The 24,512-nt window shown below is 35.4% G+C and overlaps 1 protein-coding gene across 1 annotated transcript in view; it reads left to right on the top strand.

Annotated features, from left to right (window-relative positions):
* Positions 1-24,512, top strand: part of LOC150108359 (uncharacterized) — a 165,779-nt gene that overhangs the window by 137,955 nt on the left and 3,312 nt on the right. The window contains exon 11 of the mRNA XM_090390451.1: positions 1,100-1,203. Coding sequence (XP_090246577.1) covers positions 1,100-1,203 — 104 coding nt within the window. The remainder of the gene's footprint in view (positions 1-1,099; positions 1,204-24,512) is intronic.

Raw genomic sequence — 24,512 nt, 5'->3', positions numbered from 1 at the left:
GTGGACGTGATAATGCCTTCAGAGATCTTTAGTAGATAGCATTCAAGAGTCGAGGTCTTCATGTTGCTATAGAAATGTGAAGCTACCTCCTAGGGAGTGTTGATGGCTTATGGAGACTGCAAATTGTGATTCTGGAGGGATTATTTCACCTTCTACCTCTCCAAGAGTACATTTATGTACTTATATGGAGGATATCCCACACGTGATCGATGAATACAGCATTTATCGACTTCCACAAAGTTTTCTATTTGTTATATGATTTTCAGGTTTCACTATAGGTTCATGGCCTATATGATAGCATCAAATAAATGATAAATGCAAACGCAGAAATAAACGTTTGTATATACAGTATATATATGTACTTTAATCATTTATGTGTGATATCAACCTCTGTTCATTTGCCACACACATACTGGAAATAATATAAGAAACAACGCCATGTTAAGTGGAAATACACAAGTAGTACACGATTGATGAATATAGGTGGCAGGCAACTTACTATGGAAAATCAGTAGTTACGTTTACGTGTATATGATAATGAACAAACGCTGTGACCGAACATTGTTGCTAGTCAGGTGTAGTTACTCATGTTGGCCATTTCCTTTGCATTTATTATTATTATTATTATTATTATTATGTGACCCCTCCAGGGAGTCCAAAGACTCATCGAGGGAGAGTGTGCCAACAGCAACGAACGATTGATCCAATTCCAATTCCTACTAACCGCGCTCAAACTTGCTTAACTTTTTTGCGTGAGCCATTAGTAGCAGAAGCTCTACCAATCGACCAACCTTTGCTGGCAATGTAAAGGAAACTTACAACGCGCGCGCGCGTGCGTGTGTTTGTAATATGATTATGCGAGGTATTGGCTGTGCATATGTGCTTTGTAAACATACTTTTGTACAATGCATACAAAATCATGTTTATTTCTATGATTAAACTGTATGATGTTGAAATGAATTTTATAATTAAATAGAAATTTTCCAGTTGTTTATAGTTTTATATGATTATTTTTGGTAATAAACTCTTTCTTTCTTTTATCAGCTGTATCCTTGATTAAGCTCAATTCTTTATTTATTTGTTTATTTATTTTCAATAGGACAATCAGTGTATAGAGGAGATTATCTGGATAACGAAAGGCCTGGTCATCCTAATGATCTCCTTGGAGAAAGCGCCTCCTTGCGGCAGACGAGAAAAGCACAAGTAAGAACGTACGCATACATTTGATACTTGTCTTATATACATAAATATATATATATATATATATATATTTAATTACTTTTTATATTAATCCAAAAATATATATTTTTAAATAAAGGCTGCTCTAGTTTGTCGCAGTCTGCATTTAGTTGCGCATACGTTTTGGTTAATGCGCTATTTTTGTCTGCTCAATTGCTGAATGTTTATGCATTACAAATAGGCCTAAAAAAAAAGCTCGTGGAATGCCACTAATCTGGCAAAAATAAACTCATTTGATCAACGAAATGTCATCTTGCAGGCTCAAATAATTTGTGTTACAATCTTTTGCTCCTAATTTTACGGACTGCAGTTTATTTATGCAAAACATTTGATGATAATTTATCAACTGCCAGGTAAGACCACCATATTCTTATAAAAAATATAAAAAAATTAGGAAAGCAATGCATAAGAATTTTAAAAGAAACTTTGATTAAAAACATAAAGACAATGCATTAAATCCCGTGTTCAGAATCAGACTGAATAAATAAATTAATAATCTAGATCTTAAACTATCAGAAGAATCTCGGTTGAAACTGCATTTTCTCACAGCGTCGAAACTAAAGCTGTTTATTTATTTTTACTGATAATTGTTATTCTAATTCTGTTCTCTTGACTTCGTATTTAATATTAGTATTTTTCTAAAGGAAAGAAAATAGATTCTTATTTGCAATCGTAAAAAGCCCTTTCTTGAAATCATTCTGTAATTATTCTTTATAAAATTGAGGTTATTATATAACATAACAAGGCTCAGATAAATATTTCTGTCATCCTCGACGTGAAGCAGGACGCAGGACATATATGGCACAGAGGGTGAAGCTTGACGCTTTTCATATTCCCTGTTTTCTGTTTCGGGAGCAGTGATGGGAGAGATTTGTGAGCTATTTTACCTCGCCCTGAGTGGGCAGAAGTGGTTATTCGTCGTTCAGTGTTAGGATGGCTTTCGGTCTTTTATGTTTCCAGTGGTCATTACCGTCATAGTTTCGGCCTTGTTATATTAGTTGGTTTGGATGCGTAGATGTCTTCATAAAGAATTTTTCTGCTAGGGAGCGTAGTAGTGGAGAGATGTAGGGGATATTTATGTTCCGATGGATCTGGGAGTTCCTGACGAACCACGAGGCGTCCAGTATCATTCGCAGGCACTTGTTCTGTAGTCTTTGTAGCTTGAGGATGTTTGTCTTGGAGGTATGGCTCCAGGCTGGGGAGGCGTATATAACTGTGGGACGGATCACTGTCTTGTATAGTAGAATTTTGTTTCTTGAGCTTAGTTTGCTGTGTCTGTTGATCAAGGGATACAGCTGGGCGATAACTTTTGAAGCTTTGGTGCATGTGCTCTTGATGTGGCTGTTGAAGCATAATCGTTTATCGAGAAGTATTCTCAAGAGGTATTTAGCTTCAGGGAATTTTAGAGTTGAACAGGGTGATGTCTCTTTTGAGGGATGCTCGTCTTCTTGTGAAGAGTATCGTTTTGCTTTTCTGGGGGTTTAATTGTAGTCACCAGTCTGTAAACCATTTTTCTAGATTCAGGATGGTATTTTGTAGTTTTTTGGTTACGAGATGTGGTTGGCGGGATCTGGCTAGTATTGCCGTGTCATCTGCATAAAGGGCGATGGTGGATGTGAGAGGATTTTGAGAGATGTTTGCCATATAGATGTTGAACAGGATCGGGCTAGCAGTGATCCTTGAGGAACTCCAGCGAGGATTTTCCGTTGGGTTGAGACTGTTTCATTGATTTTGACTTGCATCCTCCTGTTTGAGAGGTATGATTTGATCAGGTGTATCATGTTTAGTGGAAGGTTAGCGATGATAAGTTTGTAGAGGAGGCCTTGGTGCCATATCTTATCGAACGCCTTTGAGATGTCTAGGAAGACGGTTCAAGTGTGTTGATTCCAATTAAATCCTGTGGTGATGTATTCTACCAGGCTATGGATCTGTTGGGTGGTGCTGTGATTTTGACGGAAGCCACATTGTTCTTGTGGAATGATATTTAGTTGGTTGACATGATCTTGGAGTCTGATGAGGATGATTTTCTCTGCTATTTTCCCTAAGTTGGATAGCAGGCTGATGAGACGGTAATTTTCAGGTAAGTGTGGATCTTTGCCTGGTTTGTGAATTGGGATGATGTCAGCTATTTTCTATGACTGGGGGAAGTGCTGCCATTTGAGGATGGAGTTTATGATGTTTGCCAAATGTGCTATGGCTTTGCGTGGTAGTGTCTTGATGACTTTGTTAGTGATGCCGTCAGGACCTGGGGCTTTTTTGATCTTGAGATGGTTAATGATGCCGATTATTTCGGTGGGTGTGGTAGGCATTACAGGGCTTGGATTGTCATTAGGACGATTTGCTGTGAACCTGACTTTACGATGGATCTTGTATATATGACTGATGTTTAGGTTCTCATATGCAGGACTGCACTGTTTCTCTAGGTTTCTTGCTATGGCTTCGGCTTTGTCAGCATCTGTGTGTGCAAGGTGCTGTTCTGCTTGGAGAGGGGCGAAGGGATTTGCGCTTGTTCCTGAGGTTGTTTAGGAATTTCCATATGAAATGATCTGCTGTGGAGATGGAGGTGAGCTTGTTGTCCCATTGTTGATTCCTGTGCTTCTGGAGAGCTTCTCGGACAGATTTGTTTAATCTGTTGAGGGCTGTTTTGTCCTGGGGAGCACGAGTGTTGTGATATCTTTTTCTTTGTCTGTTTTTTCCCTTATTAAGTCCATGATTTCTTCCGGGAGACGGTTTTGTTTGTGGGTAATCGTGGATACTGTGGCTGCTGTTATGGCTTTATTGATTTGATTGGTGAGGTTCTTTATTGCCGTGTCTATTTCTTCTTTGGCTTTTATATGGGGAACAGGACCAACGTGCTCTGATAGCACATTCCTAAGTTTCTCCCAGACAATGGAGGTTTCGGGGGGAGGTGACTGGTCTTTGTTTCCTAAGTGAAGTAGGATTGGGTTGTGGTCTGATGATAATTCGTTCAGTGCTTGAATGCTGTGCTGGTATTTGATGTTGTGTATGATGGCGATGTCTAGGATGTTGGCTGTGCCAGTTGGGCTGTGGTGGGTCCTGTTACGACAGCGTTGTTTAATCCTGTGTAGCTGAAGAGGATACGGCCATTTTTATTTGTGGTTCTGCTGTTCCAGGAGGGATGTTTGGAGTTTAAGTCCCCAGCGACGATGATGGATTAATTTATGCCTAGTACAGCATCCAAGTCAGAAAATATCAGGGTCTTAGCGGGGGCGTTGTAGGCGGCGTAGATTTTAAGTCTTCCAGTTGAGTTTGTGTGGACTTCGACATCGGTGAGTTCTAGGTTGGAGGTTGGGGGGGGGGTGAGTATTCCATTGTGCCTGATGCAGTTCCTGATAAATATGGCTGTACCACCGCCTCTGTAGTCCAGTCGGTCATTTCTATATAGTGTGTAGATTTTTGGATTGTCTGCAGGTCTTAGATGAGTTTCATTAATTAGGATGATGTCAGGGTTGTATCTGTGAGAGAATTCTTGAAGCTCCAATGTCTTGTTTCTTAGACCATTGGCGTTCTAAGCGGCGATCTGTATTGAGTATGGGAGTAATCTAGTTTGTTCATTAACAAGCATTGATAAGATGGTTTGAGTTTCTTTTAGAAATATTTTTGTGGAGTTTGGTGAAGGATTTGACTTACTGAAGTCTTGAAGCATATTTGCCAATGAGGCTGTGATGACAGTAGTCATGTTTGGAAGAATTTGGTCCTGCTGGATATCTTTGGATGAGCGGGCTACTTCGGCGTATGTCCTGCTTCGACGGTGGCTTTCCAGACTGTTGGTATTTTCCATTTGTGAGAGCTGGTATTTTGTTGTCTTTTGTTGGGTGTCAGGCAACTGGGGAGCCGTCGACTCTGGTGCCTGTAGGCCAACTATAATTATTAATAATTTTCATATAATATAATTTATTAGGCGTCAAAGTTTGATAATGATTTGATTAAAAATATTTTGCTAATAGTAATAAATTATTTTTTCTTTCCACTTTTTTTTATAAATATATTGTACGAATAAAAGAAATGCAGTTTAATTTTAAATATAATAAATATTATGTGTGGCATGGCATTAAACCGTTATATTAGTTTTTATTGTTTACCTTAAGTTTTATTAGTGAAATGATTCGAATCAGATGCGTGACGTCATTTTCATTGACATTTTAAACTGCTGAATAATTGCTAATTAAGGCTAAGCATTATTACAGTAATTTGTTCATCACGATATTTTTTACAGGAACTGTAACAGGAAACTATGTGCAACTGTTTAGTTCCGCATTTTGTTTTCAAAGTCCTTGCTGCATCGCCTCAGACGGCTGGCTTAAACGAGCTTTGATCTTTGATCTTTTTTCTGCATGCACTTTTTATTTTCTTTTACAGCTTTCTACATAATTTTTCTATTTCTGTTTAATTCTTTTTTCAAATATGATAACATTTTCTTTAAAACTATTTAATCTATAATTTTAACTACCTAACTTTTTTTACTCATCTATTTCTATCTCATTTTCACTGTTCACAACTACCTGTACTTTTATATCTATCTCTGTATACATATCTTGTGTTTCGTTGATAATTTCCTAAGTAGTAATCCGATTAACAGTCAGAGCCAATCAATAATGAAGTGGAAAACAAAGATTAGACAAGAGGTAGAGAAGAAATAAAAATGAACCAAGTTCAATGTGTGGTGTAATAAGATATGCTGATAGTAATGAATACATGTAATTCTATACTTGGAATGCTGTTAATCTTTGCAATTCAATATTCATTGGCTCATCGAAGAATTGTTTATATCAACAATGAAGCCACGTGATCTTTGAATTCTTCATGATTGGATGACTAACAATTTAGAGGAATATAGGCTGAATATAAAAGTTGTTTATTATTATTATTATTTATTTATTTATTTATTTATTCGAATTAGACATCTTTAAGTCTTGGACGTGATTCAAGAAATCAGCATCTCAGACTATTTAATACTGAACATAATAATAAAAAGAATATAATATCGTTTAAATTGCTTTATTATAAAAACATAAATAATTTTCTTAATTTTATTTTTTTGATAAAGAAAATATAATATAAAATTATAAATACACTCTTTTCTTTTATATATAATAATAATATTAAATCCAAAAAAAAAAAAATACTTCCTATAAATTCCTATAAATATAAATAAACAGAGATTTTTTTTATTTATTTTTGCTCACATGTGATTTTATGATACAACACAATATTTAATATTTCATATTTTGTTTGAATAATGTTCATAACCACTTTAATTATGCCACCAAACCCACAGGATACTAATCTCAACGAGTCATTAATCAATTTGGAATACGATTAAAACAATTTCAGTCTGAATTTAAATTATTAATCTTTATAAATATTTGATATGGAAATCGTTTCGTTATTTCTTTTTATTTTTATTTTGCCAAACACCATCAGATTATCGAATTTAATTATAATAAAACGCCATTGTTAATCGGATCACTACTGTTGTCTTTAATTAAGCAGCTTCTATGTAATCCCACTCACGAAAGGCTTTAAACCCATAGTACATTTGTACTGTGAGTGGGCTAAAGATTTTTTTCTATTTTAATTAATCATGTGCATTTTTCTATTTTTATTTATCGTCGACATAATCCAGAAACCATTCTCTAGAGATCAAACATGGAACTTTTTCATGCCACTTCAGGCCTCCCATAAGCTTTTCAGTGCTCTTACACCGAGCAATGAAAGTCATTTCCCACCTAAAGACAATCACGAACATCCATGCCTCATGGTGGGATTTGAACCGCAATCTATTGGTTCGCTAACCACTCGGCCAACCAGGATGGCACTTGCAACGAATGCGTTGACATGTTGACTATTCGCTGCTCTGATTCGCAACTCAAAGACCATTTTATATGAGTTAGTCGCTTTTATCCGGTCTTACACGGTGTTATATATACGATAGTTTTACAATATTTCTTCAATGGAATTTATTATAAATTAATAACTTTATTGTGAACATCATTTAGATTTCGTTAAGGAAATTTTATTTCCATAAATTCATTGAGTTAAACGAATGAGCCACAGTTTTACGTATTTTTTGATCTGCTTACTATTCCAAGCATACTCAAGAGATTTCTATGAGTTGGTCGCGTTTATCTTGTCTATGTGTGCATGAATATTTTAAGATGCCAGTAAATATATTAGCTTATTTTTTTTTCTACAGGAGCCATCTCTTCTGTATTCTATGTTTTTCTCTGAATCATTTCTCATTTAGAATAAAGAGATGGATACACGAAGAAAGAAGGGCAATACAAATAGGAAGTTATGCAACGAAGATTTTTCAGAAAAGGAGTTAAGACATAGAGCATTTGATAATCAATAAAACTGGTGCAGCTCTTGGAGATATAAAATAAATCAAAAGGATTAGAAGTAACTTTACCAGTCTGGTTGGATGAGTGGATAACGCTAAGCAACTAACAGATCGTAAGTTCGAATTCACTATAGATATGAATGTTTATAGGTGGTAGATGGATCATTAACCAATATGAGACCACTATTCTATTCAGCTTATTGAAGGCATGAAGTGGCTACTCTAAAAACTAAACACATATTCTGTATATGGTTTCTAGAGAACGGTTTTCGGATTATCTTATCCTTAGCCCACACACAGTTCTATATATACGATAGATTTACAACCTTTCTTGAGTGGAATTTATTTTAAATAAATAACTGGAAAAATAAACTTTTAAATTAATAATTTTATTGTGAACATCATTTACACTTAGTTAAGGAAATTTTATTTCCATAAATTCATTGAGCTAAACAAATGAGCCCACATTTTTACATGTTTTGTTCTTTTTTTTTTTTTTTGATCTGCATACTATTCCAAGGGCCATACTCGAGAGAAATGGAGAGAGTAGAAATACGAGGGTTAAACAATGACACGAAAAGTTTTTTTTTTTTTTGATTTATGCCCGCCATTCTAAATATTGAGAAATCTTTCCTCTTTATAGCGCTTTTATCCCGAAACCCCAACAGGGGTTACATTACCGGCTTGTCGAAGAGTCTGGCGTTAGGTGGGGGAGAGAATTTTTACGACTGTAGATGTGTGTGTTCATAGGGCCAGTTTGCCTGTTCTGAGGGACGAAAAACCTGAGTTTCCGGGTTTAAGAAAACCTCTGCTCCCGTATGAGACCGGCTAACTCACCTTTAGTCGAAAGAGACTAGATGAAAGTTCCTCACGTCTTGGACTGGAATCGAACCCAGGTTTTTCCCATCAAAGGACTTGGTCTATATCGACTGAGCTACGGAGACTCTGTTCTAAATATTGAGAAGCATTAGATATGTACTGAGTCGTTTATTAAGGACCTCAAACACGTCTATTACCTTAGTGTTTACCGTAGGATAGGCAATGGCTCTATCAAGTAATTTTAAATGTTAAAACACTGATTCTGTCATGATACCTTCTCTCCATTCGTGGTACCACCGATGGGTTCTTGGATCAGTCATACGACTATTATTCCAAAGACTGATAAACACCGTTTGAATTCATAATAGCTCTTGCTCTCAAATGGAAAAGTCTGTCTAAATCCTATTAATGACTGAAAAACCTTGTGCTGTCACCTTGTGATCATTTTGATTGCAACAGCTTCTGATAAACAGTCAGTTTATCTTACTCATTTGATAATAGTGAATATATTAACAAAGGAATATATACTTACTTCAGTAATTAATCACATATGGGCAATGATCACTAACCTTATAGTAATAGTAGCAGGTTATATTACCATACCATGTCACTATTCAGCAAATGTTTGAATAACTCCATGCGATATTATATTGCTTTACAACCTAGTTACGTGCGAGATCTTTAAGGACGTTTTACGAAATTATGAAATCATTCACCTAATGCTTCTTATAATGCTTCATAAGTAATCTTTAACTTTTATTTCATCTGGAAGCTGCTCAATTAACATTCTTGTTAAATATCTTTCTCTTTAGTCACCTGTATTTCTGCATGTTGTCTATCTTTAAAACTTTCTAACCAATCTCTTGTATAGTCTATCATTTGTTTTTGCCTTCTAAAATGTATAGAACTTTGTTTCTTACAGTGTTCAATCTCATCTATCTCGAACAGCCCGCTTCTCACTTGAAAAGTCAAAGAGGACCACCTTATGAGTTCACAGTATGAGTACGCTTTCGCCTCTTCTGGTATTTGTCGTCTGCTGCCTTAGTTCGCCACACACACACACACACACACACACACACACACACACACACACACACACACACACACACACACACACACACACACACACACACACACACACACACACATTACACATGCACCCACCCACCCACCCACACACAAAATAAAACGAGATAACTTGATGCAAGTCAATCTCGCTTAGCAGCATATTAGGCCTATTAGGGAGTATGTGGAAACTTCTTATATGCCAACAGACACTTCCTCGGTGTTAATCGTCGCAGGCCAGAAAAACGACGTGCTGCAGAAGTTGTAATGAATGTCTACTAATAGATTATGCTCCCAATTAGAAGGGAAGTGTGATATTAGAGTTAATATTTACTAATGTTTGTACTTTTCTGATAGAATTCAGTCAAACTATCCAGAGAGGCAGAGGATTCCATTATTAACAGTTTTTCTTTCACGATGCCAGCAAAATGGAACACAATTTCTTTATAAATTTTCATCAACTCACTGTCCAGTTTCTTATTAAGTGCCAATATAATGCTAAACAAGAACAAAGGAACTCCATTTATAAGTCTCAGATGCAGAGTGTTGGAGAGTCACGATAAGAATCAAATTTCTTGTACAAAATTATCTATTTGGGTGGTGTATTCAAACCTACAAGGAAAAGTATGCGAGTAAAGATGTTTCGACACGTGATTGGTACGATTTAAGTGCCAATCGATTACTTCGTGCAGTACTCGGCGATCAGGCACTTTTCTCCATCTGAAGATTCCCTTGTAGGATAACGAATTTGGTAATCATTTTTAATTATTATTGGTACTATATATTTTTTCATTTCTTAGGTATTAGGTGAAATAAATATTTAACGGTTATATTAATAATATTATAACCGTTAATTATTATTATCATTATTATTATTTTATGTGAAATTTTGAATACTGTATAAATATTTAAGTTAATAATAACAACATTTATGTAGCAGTACTAATGTTAACTTAACGTTGCTAATAAATAAATATTATTAATGATAATGATTTAAAATTGATGATAATTACTAAGATTAATTATTTGACTTTAATATTTAATTATGAATATTAATCTTAATAACTGAGTTTGTGGTTTGATTATATTAATATTATCTGTAATATTTAAACAAATGTTTATTTATTTATTTTTATTTATAGTTTCATAATTCTCTACAAAATCATTTCTAAAAACATTAGAGAAATTATCTGTATCAGAGTTATCAGAAAGGTTATTTCATATAATTGTTACTTTCAACCGTATCGCAGATGCGTACAATAATTGATGAAATATAACATTATAATCACCATTCTAAATGATATTCTCGAAACTACTAGGGTAGCTTTTTTAAAGATTCTGCAGTAATTACACTGATTGGAATGAAGTCAACGGACACCATAGTGATAAACAAACAGCCATGACCCTCACCTTAAGATGTGGGACCTCCTTTCGCTGCAGTGAGTGCAATTCTACTTCTCACAAGCATACAATAGTAATCAGTGGAAAGTTTGGACTATTCTTCCTGTGCGCATGTAAGGAGATCCTAGACTGTTGTGGGGTGGACGTCCCTTGCCCTTACCGGAGGCTTCCATTCATCCCACGGATGTCCAATAGGGTCGAGATCCGGGCTATGTGGAGGCCAGTCGAGTGTGGTGACGTTATGTCCAAAAACAACACAGTTACAGCAGCAGCAGCATGAGACGGTGCATTGTCTGCTGAAAGAGATAATGGTCAGTTCCGTAGAAACGGCACAAAGTAGGAAGCATTGTCCAGAATGTACCTCTCGGAATTCAATATCACGAACCATATAATCACACCGCGACCTCCGTATTTCATAGTTGGGGTTACGCACTCTGGCAAGATGTGTTCACCGGGCATCTGCCACACCCACACTCAGTCGACTTTCTGCTCGGTAGAGGATGTATCGTGATTTGTTGCTCCATAACAGAGCTTTCAAGCTTCCACGTTCCGCTGTACATGCTTTATGCACCATTGAAAAAATAACTTTGCCTGTTGGTTCGGGTAATGTGGAGCTTGCATATTGCTATCTTACTATGGAAACCCATATTGCGATACTTGGTTCTGAATGTTTTTGTGCAGATTCGTGTTCCAGTCGCTGTCAGAAGCTCAGCATTCAACATATCAGCCGAGGAATGGCGATTTTTTTTTACATATTATCCTTCGTAGCACACTACAGTTACGTTCGGTGAGTGTGGTGCATCGTCCACTGCGGATAGTACTTGCAATTGATTCCCTGCGCTTCCATCTCAGTATGATATATGATACACTGATTGGGCCATCCGAGGTCAACTGATTGTTGGCCTGGGATGACCCAATTTGTCAACAATTTGCCGGACCTGCAACATGGAATCCTATCACAACCCCCTCTTTCAAACACCGTCAATTCCCTTCTCGCAGCCATTGCACCCGGACCCAGTTGTACTGATTTGGGAGCATCATATTCCTCCAATTTCGCTCCATCGTTACATGGCACGATGCACCTTTCTCAAGGGATTGTCCGTTGACTTCTTTCCGAGCAATGTATATGTGGATCTATGTGACTGTGCAGCGTCAATGGTATAAATGCATGCTTCTTGGGTCTTCGTAATTGATATTTAAATTTTAGTATTGTTTATTGTAAATGAATTGTGGTAGATATCAGTATTTATTTCTTTTAGGGCCTCTTCTTCTTTGGGAAACGTAATGTTAATGTCTGTATGGATTATGAGTAATGCATTGTCATCTACCTATTGATACATTGGATTATGTGTATGGCAAAGTTGCCAATGTTATTTACGTATAGTGTCCCTTGACGGAATCCGTGTTCTGTCTATATACCCCGAATATTATTTGTGCCTATTTTTGTTAGTTGTATTCTGTCTGAGATATAATTCCTATGCCGGATGCATGCAGTGTATCCGGTACTTATTCCCATTAGTATAATTTGATCAGTAGTATTTCGTAATCAATTGTGTCCAAAGCTTTGGTTTAGCCAAAAAATAAAAAAATAAAATAAAAATAAAAGGTATATGGATAGCGAATTTGTTTTTTCAAGTTATATTTATTGCGTCTGTAATGTCTTAGTAACATGGATGTACTTTTTGTTTTCTGGAACCGTATTGCTTCTGAGAGATAATGTATTTATGTAAGTAGTTTTGTAGTCATGTGCATTGCTGTTGCAAGATGTTTCAGTCGATTAACTGTAGGCCAAAAGTCTGACTGTCATTTCTTTTTTCTCATTTGTAAATAGGTGCAATCATATCGTTTTTCAGTTGTTCGGGGGATAGCACCGGTATCGAATATCATCTACGTATACAAGTTTCAGATATCCTATTATATAAGGTTGAATATTATTAATCCTTTTTATGGGAAATATTTAGTACAGGATTTTGTTCTTCAAAATGTACTAAAAGGTCTGTAAGTCTAATTTTGTCAATTAAGCCGAAAGAAGAACATCCTATATAACCTACCAAATAGATTGTTAAAAGTGTATAGTATTCGTATAAATAATAATGATAATGATAATAATAATAATATTCACGGTATTTACTAGCTCTGAAGGCACATGATCTTCCAAGACTGGCTTTCGTAACCACAATATTTGGATAAAATGATTAGTAATATTCTTGTTAGTAAAGTGTGTGTATTCTCCTGGCTAGGTTACAGGATGAGAATCCCGAGTTTTGCGATCGTTCAGAAGAAAACGCTCAATTTCCGTTTTCCCTCCTAACTCGCCTTCAGTTGAAAATCTCCCGATAAACGTTTGTCATAAACTGAATTCGAACCCACGTCTTTCCTTTTTACTTCAAAAACATAATACCGACCATGAACATCTAATACAGTTACTTTTTTTTAAATATCAATATGAATTTTGGTAATTCGTAAAGTACATGTTATTGCCAGATTTTGGTTCAAGGCAGAAAATAGCAGTAATAATAATAATAATAATAATAATAATAATAATAATAATAATAATAATAATATTTAATAGCCCAAGAAATAATTAATAGTTTCTTTTATTAAAAATGATAGATTCATAATATACTACAATGTGTATTATATATACACAGTTTCATATTATCAACAGTTTTATAACATTATCTATAGCAGGGGTGGGCAAGTTCTTCGGTAATAAAAGCCGCATATAATACATTATTGAATGTTCAAGAGCCGCAGAGAATATTATTTTAAAATTGTATTTATAAATAATAAAAAATACAACTATATAGTAGTCCAACTCACCAAAGAAGAATATGTTTAATCTAACTCGTTGAAGGCTTTGATTGAGTCTTCATTTGTGCAGTTAATAGTTTAAAATCTGGCTGGTAGGATGTCAAAGCTGTTCTAAGACGCTCGGTGAGGTGGCGTTAGTGAGGATAGCAGGATGTTTTGACTTGACAAATTTCATTACAGAGAAGAGAGATTCACAGCAGTGAATCTCTCTTCTCTGTAATGAAATCTCCCAAAAACAGAGAGTAGTCGGAAGACAGTTTTCTGAAGATTGGGACACTTTGCTGCTGGTATTTGTTTCCAAAAGTCAGTTACAGATGAACTTTAATGTACTAGCTTCAAACCCACATCTTCCTGCAGCTCAATAAGCTCTGTCTCTATTGAAGCAACAACCGCAGTAAAAGATGCAACAACAGGACATCCATTTTGTGAGTGATAAGATCACTCACAAAAGGATTCACAAGAAATTCAAAACATGGCTTTAACTATTTTAGTTTCTCAAACCTATTCTCAAAATCATTATAAAGTGTTTCTAAGTTTCCTTCGTAATGTTTCAGTTTACTGAAATAATACTTAAACAATCCTTCGTATTGTTTCAGTTAAAATCATCCTCCCATTGCTGGTTAAACACTCTCATTTCTTGTTCGTATTTCCGTTTTATACTCTTCTGTTGCTCAGTTATTTTAAACAAGGGTTTTATAACTTTCACTAAAATCAAACTTAATTATTTATTAATCAAAAAAGTACTTATCTACACTAAAATTCACTAGTTATGTTCCGCTACCACCACAAGCGCGTAACTTGTGTGTACTGCATGAAGAGTGATGACGCAGAGTCCAGGCAACAGAGGCGGTGGGTAATGCAGCGATCATAGTAGTCACTTTTGGAACTAATTTTGGCTGGAGCGACACAAGCCATAAAATATCGAAACACTTTTTACCAACCAAATACGATAATAAAAACCACATTAACAACTCTTTTGGCCAGTACCATTTAAAAGCTAAAAATGTAAAATTTCAAAATTGTTTTTGTTATCTTTAAAGCATTTACGAAATAAAATATTCTAATATTGGTACATACTATACTACTATAGATTATTAATATAAAAGTTTAGAAAAAATGGCAGTGAAAACCAGTATTGTCTCGGGAGCCGCATGCGGCTCGCTAGGCGCAGTTGGCCCACCCCTGATCTATAGTTTTATAATATATTATCAATAGTATTCTCTACATATGAAATCATATAATATCCTATATAAGAATCTCACATTTTTGTTTGGGGGGGGGGAGATGTACCGAGTTTTTGACTCTTTATCCCGTCATCTGATTGAAGAAAATCTGTGTTGATGATGTGTTATTGAGCTAAAAGCTCTAGTCATGGCTGGGTAACGGCAATAGACGAGCCTCAGTTAAAACTGATTGGCTACAGCTCGCCATACCTTTCGCGTGGTCAGGATCCCTCACACTGTGATTTGGAACTTCTTTGGGAGATGGACCGAGTCTTTGACTCTTCATCCCTTCATCTGATTTTAGTTTGTGTGTGAGGGGATTATTGTGGGTAATTTACCAGCTCATTGTGAGCATTGTAAGCTGTATTAGTTTTTTCTTGCGATGACGGATTTTGGTTTTTTATATTTGAAACGATCTGAGGGTTTGTAGTCCGCTGCCTGTTGAATTAGTTGATTTGGGTTATTATCTGTGATTGTGAAGAATTTTTCTGCAATGTCTGTCATGTAGGTCTTGATATCTAGAAGGTTGGCTTCTTGGTGTAACTGCAGGTTTCTGATGAACCCAGGGGCATTAAATGCCATTCTTAGGCATTTGTTCTGGATTGTTTGCAATCTGTGGATGTTCTGTTTAGACGTGTGTCCCAAGTTGGTGAGGAGTAAGTTATCTGAGGTCTTATCACTGATTTGTAGAGGAGAATTTTGTTGTTTATGTTTAGGAAGCTGTTCCTATTCAAAAGTGGATATAGCTGTGCAATAGTCTGACTTGCTTTGGTGGAGACACTATTTATGTGTGTCTTGAAATTTAGGCTCTTATCCAGATGAAATCCTAGATACCTGGTAGAGTTGTACTAAGGGATAACTTTTCCAAACATTTGTATGCTTATGTTCGGTTCTTCTTTACGTCTGATGAAAAGTACTGCAGAGCGTTTTCCTGGATTGATTGCGATACGCCATTTTTTGAACCAATTCTCTAATTCGTGGACTGCTCTCTGTAGTTTGTTTGAGGCTAGATGTGGACGGAGGGATCTGGATATGATAATTGTGTCATCGGCATAGAGACCGGTGATGGATGGGTACAACTTGGGAAGATCTGCTATGTATATGGAGAACAGTAGGGGAGACAACAGAGAGCCTTGAGGGACTCCAGCCGTGACTCTCCTCTCTATGGATCTGATTCCATTGAGTTTTATTTTAAATTTTCTGTTATTCAGATATTATTTGATAAGTAGAACTAGTGGTAATGGGATTCCAACTTGATGTAGTTTAAAAATTAGACCATGATGCCATATTCTATCAAATGCTTGTGTTATGTTCAGGAAGACTGCGCCAGAGTGTTGGTGCAATTCGAATCCTCGTGTGATGTATTCAACTGATGTATTCAACGACTCTGTAAATTTGAAGCGTTGTGGAATGATGTTTCCTAAATCCGAATTTCTCATCTTGTATATGACGTGGTTGTTATCTGCTGCCTCTTGATGGCGCGTTCGGCTATCTTGCCTGCACATGATAGAAGGCTGATCGGTCTAATTATGAGGAAATTGTGTATTTTCCCCGGCTTTTGGAATTAGGAAGACATCTACAATCTTCGATTGCTCTGGAAAATAATTTAGCCGAAGGATAGCATTAGTGATGGCTACCAGATGCATAACCCCTTCACTGGGCAGTAGTTTGAGCTCCTTGTTCGTTATTCCATCCGGACTCGGAGCCTTCTTGTTGTTTAGTTTTCTTATGATCTCATATATTTCTGTTGGTGATACGGGTTTGTTGTTGGATTGGAATAAGGCGTTTGAGTAATTTTACGCACTTGTGTGTGAATTTTTCTTATGAAGTTTATATCTATGTTGGTATAATTGGGGAGTATAAAGAAAAAAGCAGAGGCATTTGCAGACAGCTTAGAAAGACTATGCTGTCTTCAAATGCCTCTGCTTTTTCTTCATCATTGTAGGCGACTCTATATTCACCTTGAATTGGAGGAATTGTGTAACTCTTCGAACGAAGTGATCTGATCATTCTCCACAATAACAAAATACATCACCTAAACACAGAGGAGCAGTGTTTAGGTGATGTATTTTGTTATTCCAAAGTTGATTTCGGTAGTCCTTTAGAGCATACCGAACATGGTTTGTTGCTCTGTTAACTGCTTGCTTATCTACGGGATCCATTGTTCTGTGGTATTGTCTTCTTAATCCGTTTTTCTCACGGATAAGACGTTTAATGTCCACTGGCAGTTTATTTGGTGGTGCACTTTGTTATATTTGTTACCTGTGATATTGCTGTTAGTATTTGCTTTTCAAAGGTTTTCACTCCCTTTTTCATATCTTTAGTGGATGTTATATGTGGAACTGGGCCAATATTATCCTGGAAAGCTGAGGGTAGTTGTTTCCAATTTATAAAGGTGGTGGCGTTTTCTGTTAGATCTTGTATGGCGCCTGGTTGGTTGTAAAATGATGGGGCTGTGATCAGAACTTAAGGCGTTAACTGCTTGTATTTGATAGCTGTGCGCAATGTTTTTTAGTATTGCTATATCAAGTACATCTGGACGGCCGTTGCTTGGCTCGGTTCCTCGGGGGGTTCGGCTATTGTACTATGCTTTATGTTTCTTTTGAAAAAGATGGCGGTGCCTCCTACTCTTGCATAGGATCTGTCTGTACGCTAAGTGCTATAAATGTTGATTCTGATCTTGTCACTTGGACGAAGGTGTGATTCATTTATAAAGATGATATCTGCTTGGGTTTCTGTTACGAACTCCTGTAGTTCCTGCATTTTGTTGGATAGTCCTTTTGCGTTCCAGCTGACAATCTGTAATGCTTTAGGTTTTCTATTAGCCTTATTCATTAAGGATTTCAATAAGCAGTGATTGAGTGTGGCGATGATATCCGTGGCTTCTTGAGTTGGGTTGGTTTGCCGGAGTTCAGCAAGTATTTCTCCTATGTGGCTTGTTATGTTCTGTAGGATAGGTTTCTTGGTTTGCTGTGACTGGTTTGGTTTGGGCTTTGGGTCTTTTAGGTAGGTTGGTCTTGTTACTACAGCATACGTCCTTCCGTCCGTTGTGGAGACTGTGGTTTGATGGAAGGATGTGCGTTCTTCTATAGGTTTACTGGTTTGGAGTTGAGTCTTTTGGTTTTCAGGAAATGCTATGCAGCCTCTATAGTTTGCGGGGTGTGGACCTCCGCAATTTGCACACTTTGCTGGTTGCGTGCGGGGTTTGGAGTTTTTGGCATTCATTTGTTGCGTGTTTGCCACCACATTTAACACATCGGTAATTTGCTTTGAAGCAGCGCTGTGAGTGGCCAAACTTTTAACAGCGATGACATTGAGTCGTTATTTGTTTATGTTTTAGCGATTCAGTCTTTATGACTAAATCACAAATAGTCTGAAGATCGTATATGTGTTTATGGTCTTTACTGATCTCTACCAATATTAGAGGATATGGGGTTTTATCAGCTGTATGTATTCGGCTGACTCTTTTGTAGGTCTAAAGTCTTTTTCTTGGAGATCTGCTTGTACTCCATCTGTTGTAATGGACTCTGTTACGCCCTCTGAGCACAACTTTAAGGTTCTTTTCTATTGAGTGCAAATGTGTGGTAGGGAAGGTTGCTATTATCCAGAAATTTTCTTAGTTGTCTGTAATCGGTGGAAGTTTTTTTTTTTTTGGCTGGATGCGAATTCCTTCTTCTGTATTAGTGGCTTTCGTAAACGATATTTCTAGAGTTCGGAGTAAAGTAACAACTGATGTCCAATGATTTTTATCCCTTAGGATGACTGGGAGTATTCTTGATTTTGATATATAATGAACTGATTGTTATTCATTTTCTGTGATGAAAAAAGGAGTTTCCGTTCTTCTTCAACCCTTCTGTCTAGTAGGATGGATAGAATGCCCTAATTAGGGGTCACGGCAAAACTTAATGCAGCCAGTACGTCCCTCCTCAAGGGCAAGCATTTTATGTCTGTAGATCTGCGATCCAGGCTAACTCACCGTTTAAAAAGTCGTTATAAAGGACGTTATTGAAGGGATTCGAACCAGGATCTTTAGTACCAAAGTGCTCATCTAAACCAACTAAGTTACAGAGGTTCTCTATTTTCTATAGGTATTATTTCTGGGAAATTCCCATTTTCTCAATTCCCCGTTTATTCCTCGTTTTCTCTATTTTCTATTAGTGAGCACGAAACCAACTGTAATACATTCCTTGAAGGTGAAAGTGAACTAAATTTAGGAATATTCTGTAATAGTAATAATAGTATATTCAGATAGCATAGAGAGATTAAAGGATGTTAAAATAAAGGAACCTTTAAAGTATAATAATTCTTGTTTATTGCCACCTGAATCGGATCTTGTGTAACATTTGATTTTGAGAAAAATAGAAAAGGAATCAACATCTCCACTGCGTTAAATATGACGTCACGTTCTCTGATTTAATTGTTTGAGACGACAAATGGTGGTAATTATCTCCGTGTTTTTTGATACAATGTTTTTATTCTAACCATGAATTAAATTCACAAGAGTGGGCCTTGAATACTGAAAGAGATTTCAGATCTTCCAAGATCTTTTGACATCTTAGCACTTCTACTGCTATAAAATGGAAATCGCTGCACAAAGTGATTTGCTTCTTAAAAACAGATTTGTTCGTAAATTCGCTCCAACTAAGAAAAAAAAAAACTGTCCATTTATCTTGGAGGAAAAGCAAAAGAAAATCACGTTTCTTTTTCTTCCTTGCTGACGGATTTAGTTGAAAATCGAACACCACTTATTTCAAGGATATTATACTTCAGAAAACCTTGGAAACGGTTTTGGTCTTACGCAATTGCTTGAACATTACAAACAGCTGACTCTTTTTGCAAAGACCACGACGACCAATACTTGAAACAGAGAACGAAAAACTAAAAGGAATTACTGAAGACGATGGGGTAGTTATTCGCACTGACTGCCGATTTCTTTCTTTCTAAAGAAACACTTGAAATAGGGACCGAGCCATTTTAAAGAGAGAGAGGGCAGGGAGAGTCCAACTTTCTATATTTTTAAGCTATGCTTAAATTCAATTAAAATATTCCACATTGCTTCAATGGCTGTAATAGGTCAGAAACTTCCGATGTGAGTTCAGGATGATGACAAATGACTGTGCACAGAATGAAACAAATCATAAAAGTTCTGCGCATGTTCAGAATGTCAGCAATTTTTTACCACTTGCTAAGGCGACATATCCAATGATGTATTCAAACTAGGATGAACTATGAACTACATAAAAGCATTTTGATGGCCCTGAGACGTTTATGTGGCCTTGCTTTACATCATTCTTTGATGCTAATTGCAGAATAATTTCTTGTAGAGAGTTGGCAGACAAAAATATTACTTTACTTATTGTCAGTTTCTTCTAAGATCATCCTTAAACTGTAAAAAGAAGGAGGCAAGTAATTTTTCGACTTGAGGGGCATAATATTATCCAGCTTCGTAACGGAGTTAGCCTGAATGTTTACGCTTCAAAGAATCAAATTTTCTTAATGTTCACTCTTCTTATATAATTATATTCTTTCAAAACAGAAACTATTTTCTGAGAGATAAATGAAGTATCTTACCTCTACTTTCAATAAAAGAAAAGTACCTGCCATTGTACTTAGGTTTTTAAAAAATATCATAACTTTTCTATATTCGATTGTATCGGTGAATGATGATAACACCAGAACTTGTGGATGATTCGTTTTTATACGTAATGGCGACCATGCTATCGCATTTCTAGGATTATGAAACTTCCAGAAAATAAAATGATGATTTCTACGGCCTATCATTCAATTTAACGTTAAATCAACGAACTCTCCGAATCACATTCTAAGAATTTGTTTTTAGCCTTTTACACCACAATTTCGTCTACTAAAAGTTTTAATAAAAGCAAGCAGTAGACAAGTTTTGTCGCCTTGACTGACACCACTACTCTATTTATTGGACACCTTAAGTAGATTGAGAATGTTTTATGTTTGGATTCCAGAAAAGGCTTTTAAATTATCTCACCCTTAGACTACCTACTGTATGTGATTTCCAGCATTTCTTTGACGAGAATTTTTTTTTGTCCTATCACTATCGACTGTTTGTTTTTGAAGCCAATAATTTTCTAGTGCATTCAGATTGAAAATAAAAATATATATATATATTAAAATTTTTAAAAACATAATCAGTTTGCAAATTAATTCGGTAATTAGTCCAATTAATTCGATATTTTTTTTAAAATGATGGAATATTAAAAATAATAAAATTAATTAGCAAAGGCATTGATAATTTTATGACTTATGTAATAAGCCATAAGGGCGTATTAGGGTGATAATATCCAAATATCGTTATGTTTGTACCTAACATTAGTTAAATTAACAAGGTCTTGTCCTTTATTTAAAATCCGACATCTTGCTTTGGTAAAAATTTTCTGTGATGATTAACAAGAGTTGGCAAGCTTGAACAGATACCATTCATTAGGTCGCTTAGAGACTACCCACGAAAGTCATCAAGTAGTCAGTAAAATTAAATTATCATCACCATCATCATATGGTGCAAAGATTTAGGCTTATTATGGCTGTTCTGCTCTCAGAAGCTGTAAACGAGTCTCTTCAATGGACGACCTGGTCTTCTTTTCCCAGATGATGTACTGTTTCGACAATCTTTCTATTTTTATTCTTTTAGCATCCATCATCCAATGTTTATATTTATTTTCTCTATTGTTGATTTTGGATTAATTCTTTCATTATTTCTTCCTTTCTTTTTGTAATCAAATGGAGTATACGTGGCTGTTTTCTCATAATTTTAATTTCACCTGCAAGTAATATATTTTCATATATTTTTTACATTTTATTGTGTAAATTTACTTCACATACATAAAATGTAATTGGTTAGCGCGTATCATCGATTTTTAACCGAGTCTGTCTTTTTTTTTTAAAGATTTAATCACAGAATTTATTACATATGATTTTTAGGATTTTGTCATTTTCAAATTTATGTCCTTATTTTCAGCTTCGCATCTAAATAAATAAAATAATTACTGTAACTTATTCCAAAATTGTGTTATTTATTATTATATTATTCTAGTTCAAAATTTCTTTTGCCAAAGCCGTTGTTTTTCTCTTGAGATTATCATTACGAAATCACAGACTAGTTCCTTTAGATTTAAAATAGCCTTCTGAGTCTGTCTTCGAAATCAGTAATTAATGCCTGGTTATCTGCAAAAAAAAGAGTATTTTAAATTCGCATCACAGGATGGTTCAATACTTTGAGAATTTATCATCATCCTTTACACGCTAGGCTCAATAGTCTGTCAAGACAAAGTACCTTACTTTGACTTGGTAAACTAACTGATGCTTCGACAGGATGATCAATCCTATTTGTATAGTAGCGGTCAACTACGTACGTTCTTCTGGATGGTTTGCCGGATGAGAAAGCCCTGATAAAGGACTATCTCATCCCGCAATTAGACGGGATTTAAACCCAGGTCTTTCCAACCAAAAGGCATCGTTGTTACCGAATGAGCTACGAAGGCTCTTCTACGGAGTTTTCTATTTCATTTTTATTATAATTCCACTTAAACATATATGAAATGGAGTTGCGGATAGGGTTCCCCCCCCCTTTCTCTGCCTGACTCATTCGTTTTCTCTCCAATATGCTGGTTTCCAGTTCAATCATATATATGCATTTCATTATGTTCATGCGTGTTTATAAAAGCTCTCAGAATACATTTGTCTTTCTTGTAATATGTTAAAGAATGTTTTTCATTTTACCTTTCCAAATACGTTTTTTTCCCTCAAAGTCAATAAATATCATGTCTGAGTTTCCAGATTCTACTCTCTTCGTTTTTCTAGTATTAATTTTAGATGGATCCATACATGAACGTCATTTTCTGAAACCATTTTGTGCCTCGAGAATAAATTCTTTTGAATAGCTTATAAGTTTTTTTTTTTCATTTACTATTCTGCTTTATATTTAGTAATAAAAATTCAGAATGCTTATGTTACCATTTCAGGGTCTTCTTTATTAGCTTTTTTTATATAAATAGGAATGATTATTGCTTGACAGTTTCGTTTTTCATTCTTTTGATGGATTTCTTGTTGAAATAAACTTTATTCAAAAATGATCTCTCTCTCTCTCTCTCTCTCTCTCAACCTTATTTTTACATACTTATATAATTTTGGGCTGAAGTTATCTCCTGTGATCTATTTTTATAATTTCTAATTTCTTCTACTGTTATAACTTCATTTCCATTATATACTTGCTAGATGTTTCTTTTATAATTATTGCTATTCCAGAATTCTGAATAGAAATTTAATTTGACTGTTATAATTACTGTTTCTCTAATATCTGTACTTAAATGTTCTAAATTTAATATGAATTATGTTATATATATATATATATATATATATGTCGTATTCTAAACCAAAAATAAAAATTTTACATGAGTCTGTCTTTTTCTGACCTCTCTTAGCCCTCTTATTCTTTCGTATTTTACTTCATTTTTCAATCTTTCAGACTTAACCATCTGTTTAAATCAAAATCAAATTAAATACTCTAAATAAATCCAAACTTGTTTTGATTATATAAGTGAAGTGCGTATTAAATTCAGCATTATTTCAAAGCCGAATGCAGAAACTATGAAAGTTTCGTAAAAATAAGTTCACCAGAGAGCTTACGGGAATATACTCACCTGCATTCACGAGTTGCCTTAGTGCAGACTACTTAAAAGACATAGGCGCCTCCTAAGCGTCTATATATTCGCCTTTTATTGATACGGTTTCACTGACTTAACAGCTGTTTCGAACTAGTTTTGATTATTTCCTTCGTTTCATTATCCCATATTTTAAATCTTTCCTTTTTAACAATTTTTGATCTTTCCTGACTTTCATTTATTGCTGTATTGGTTTTTTTTTCTTTTTTCTCTTCACTTTTTCTATAATATCTAAACATTTGTTAATTCTTAGCTTATACAGCTACTAATTTGTTTTTCCGGTTGTGACATTGAAATCTGCTTCTCATATTCACACGATTAATTTTTTTTTCTTATTATGTGCTTTTTTAATTACATAATAATAAAGATAAGCACTGAATTCACAGAATTCAGCCTATCATCTTCACTTTCCTGTTTTTAATCTAGCTTATATTATTGTTTCGTTCTAGTTTCTGTAATCCTTTATCTGTTTTGAAATAGATTTATGAAACCAAACCACAATCCCCACCTGTGCTGTTAGGTCTCTATTGACTGTTATATATTACATGAAGGTTCTCAGTTTCCAAGAATCATTTTCATTTCTCTTTATTTCTATAATTATTGCAATATTAAATACTCTTTTATTTAATCTGTAACTAACTCTATTTCTTTATGAGCTATTCCTATTCCTATTACGTTCCAGTTTTACCATTTGCATTCGAATTCCTCTTAGTGGATTAAAAGTAAGGTTAAATCCCCCATGTTTGACTGCTAGCTATATATATATATATACACACACACACTAGGGGGGGGCTCTTCCCCCTACGGCGCCCAACATCCCGAGTTCCGGGCTGGTAGGCCGGTTCTTTATGAACCTCACTTTAATTATTCAAAATCACGAAATGAAAATAAAATATT

This window comes from Typopeltis vanoorti, chromosome 3 (assembly GCF_054136105.1).
Source record: "Typopeltis vanoorti isolate ZY-2024b chromosome 3, IOZ_Tvanoo_1.0, whole genome shotgun sequence".
Classification (NCBI taxonomy): domain Eukaryota; kingdom Metazoa; phylum Arthropoda; class Arachnida; order Uropygi; family Thelyphonidae; genus Typopeltis; species Typopeltis vanoorti.
This window is presented reverse-complemented; position numbering and strand designations above follow the sequence as displayed.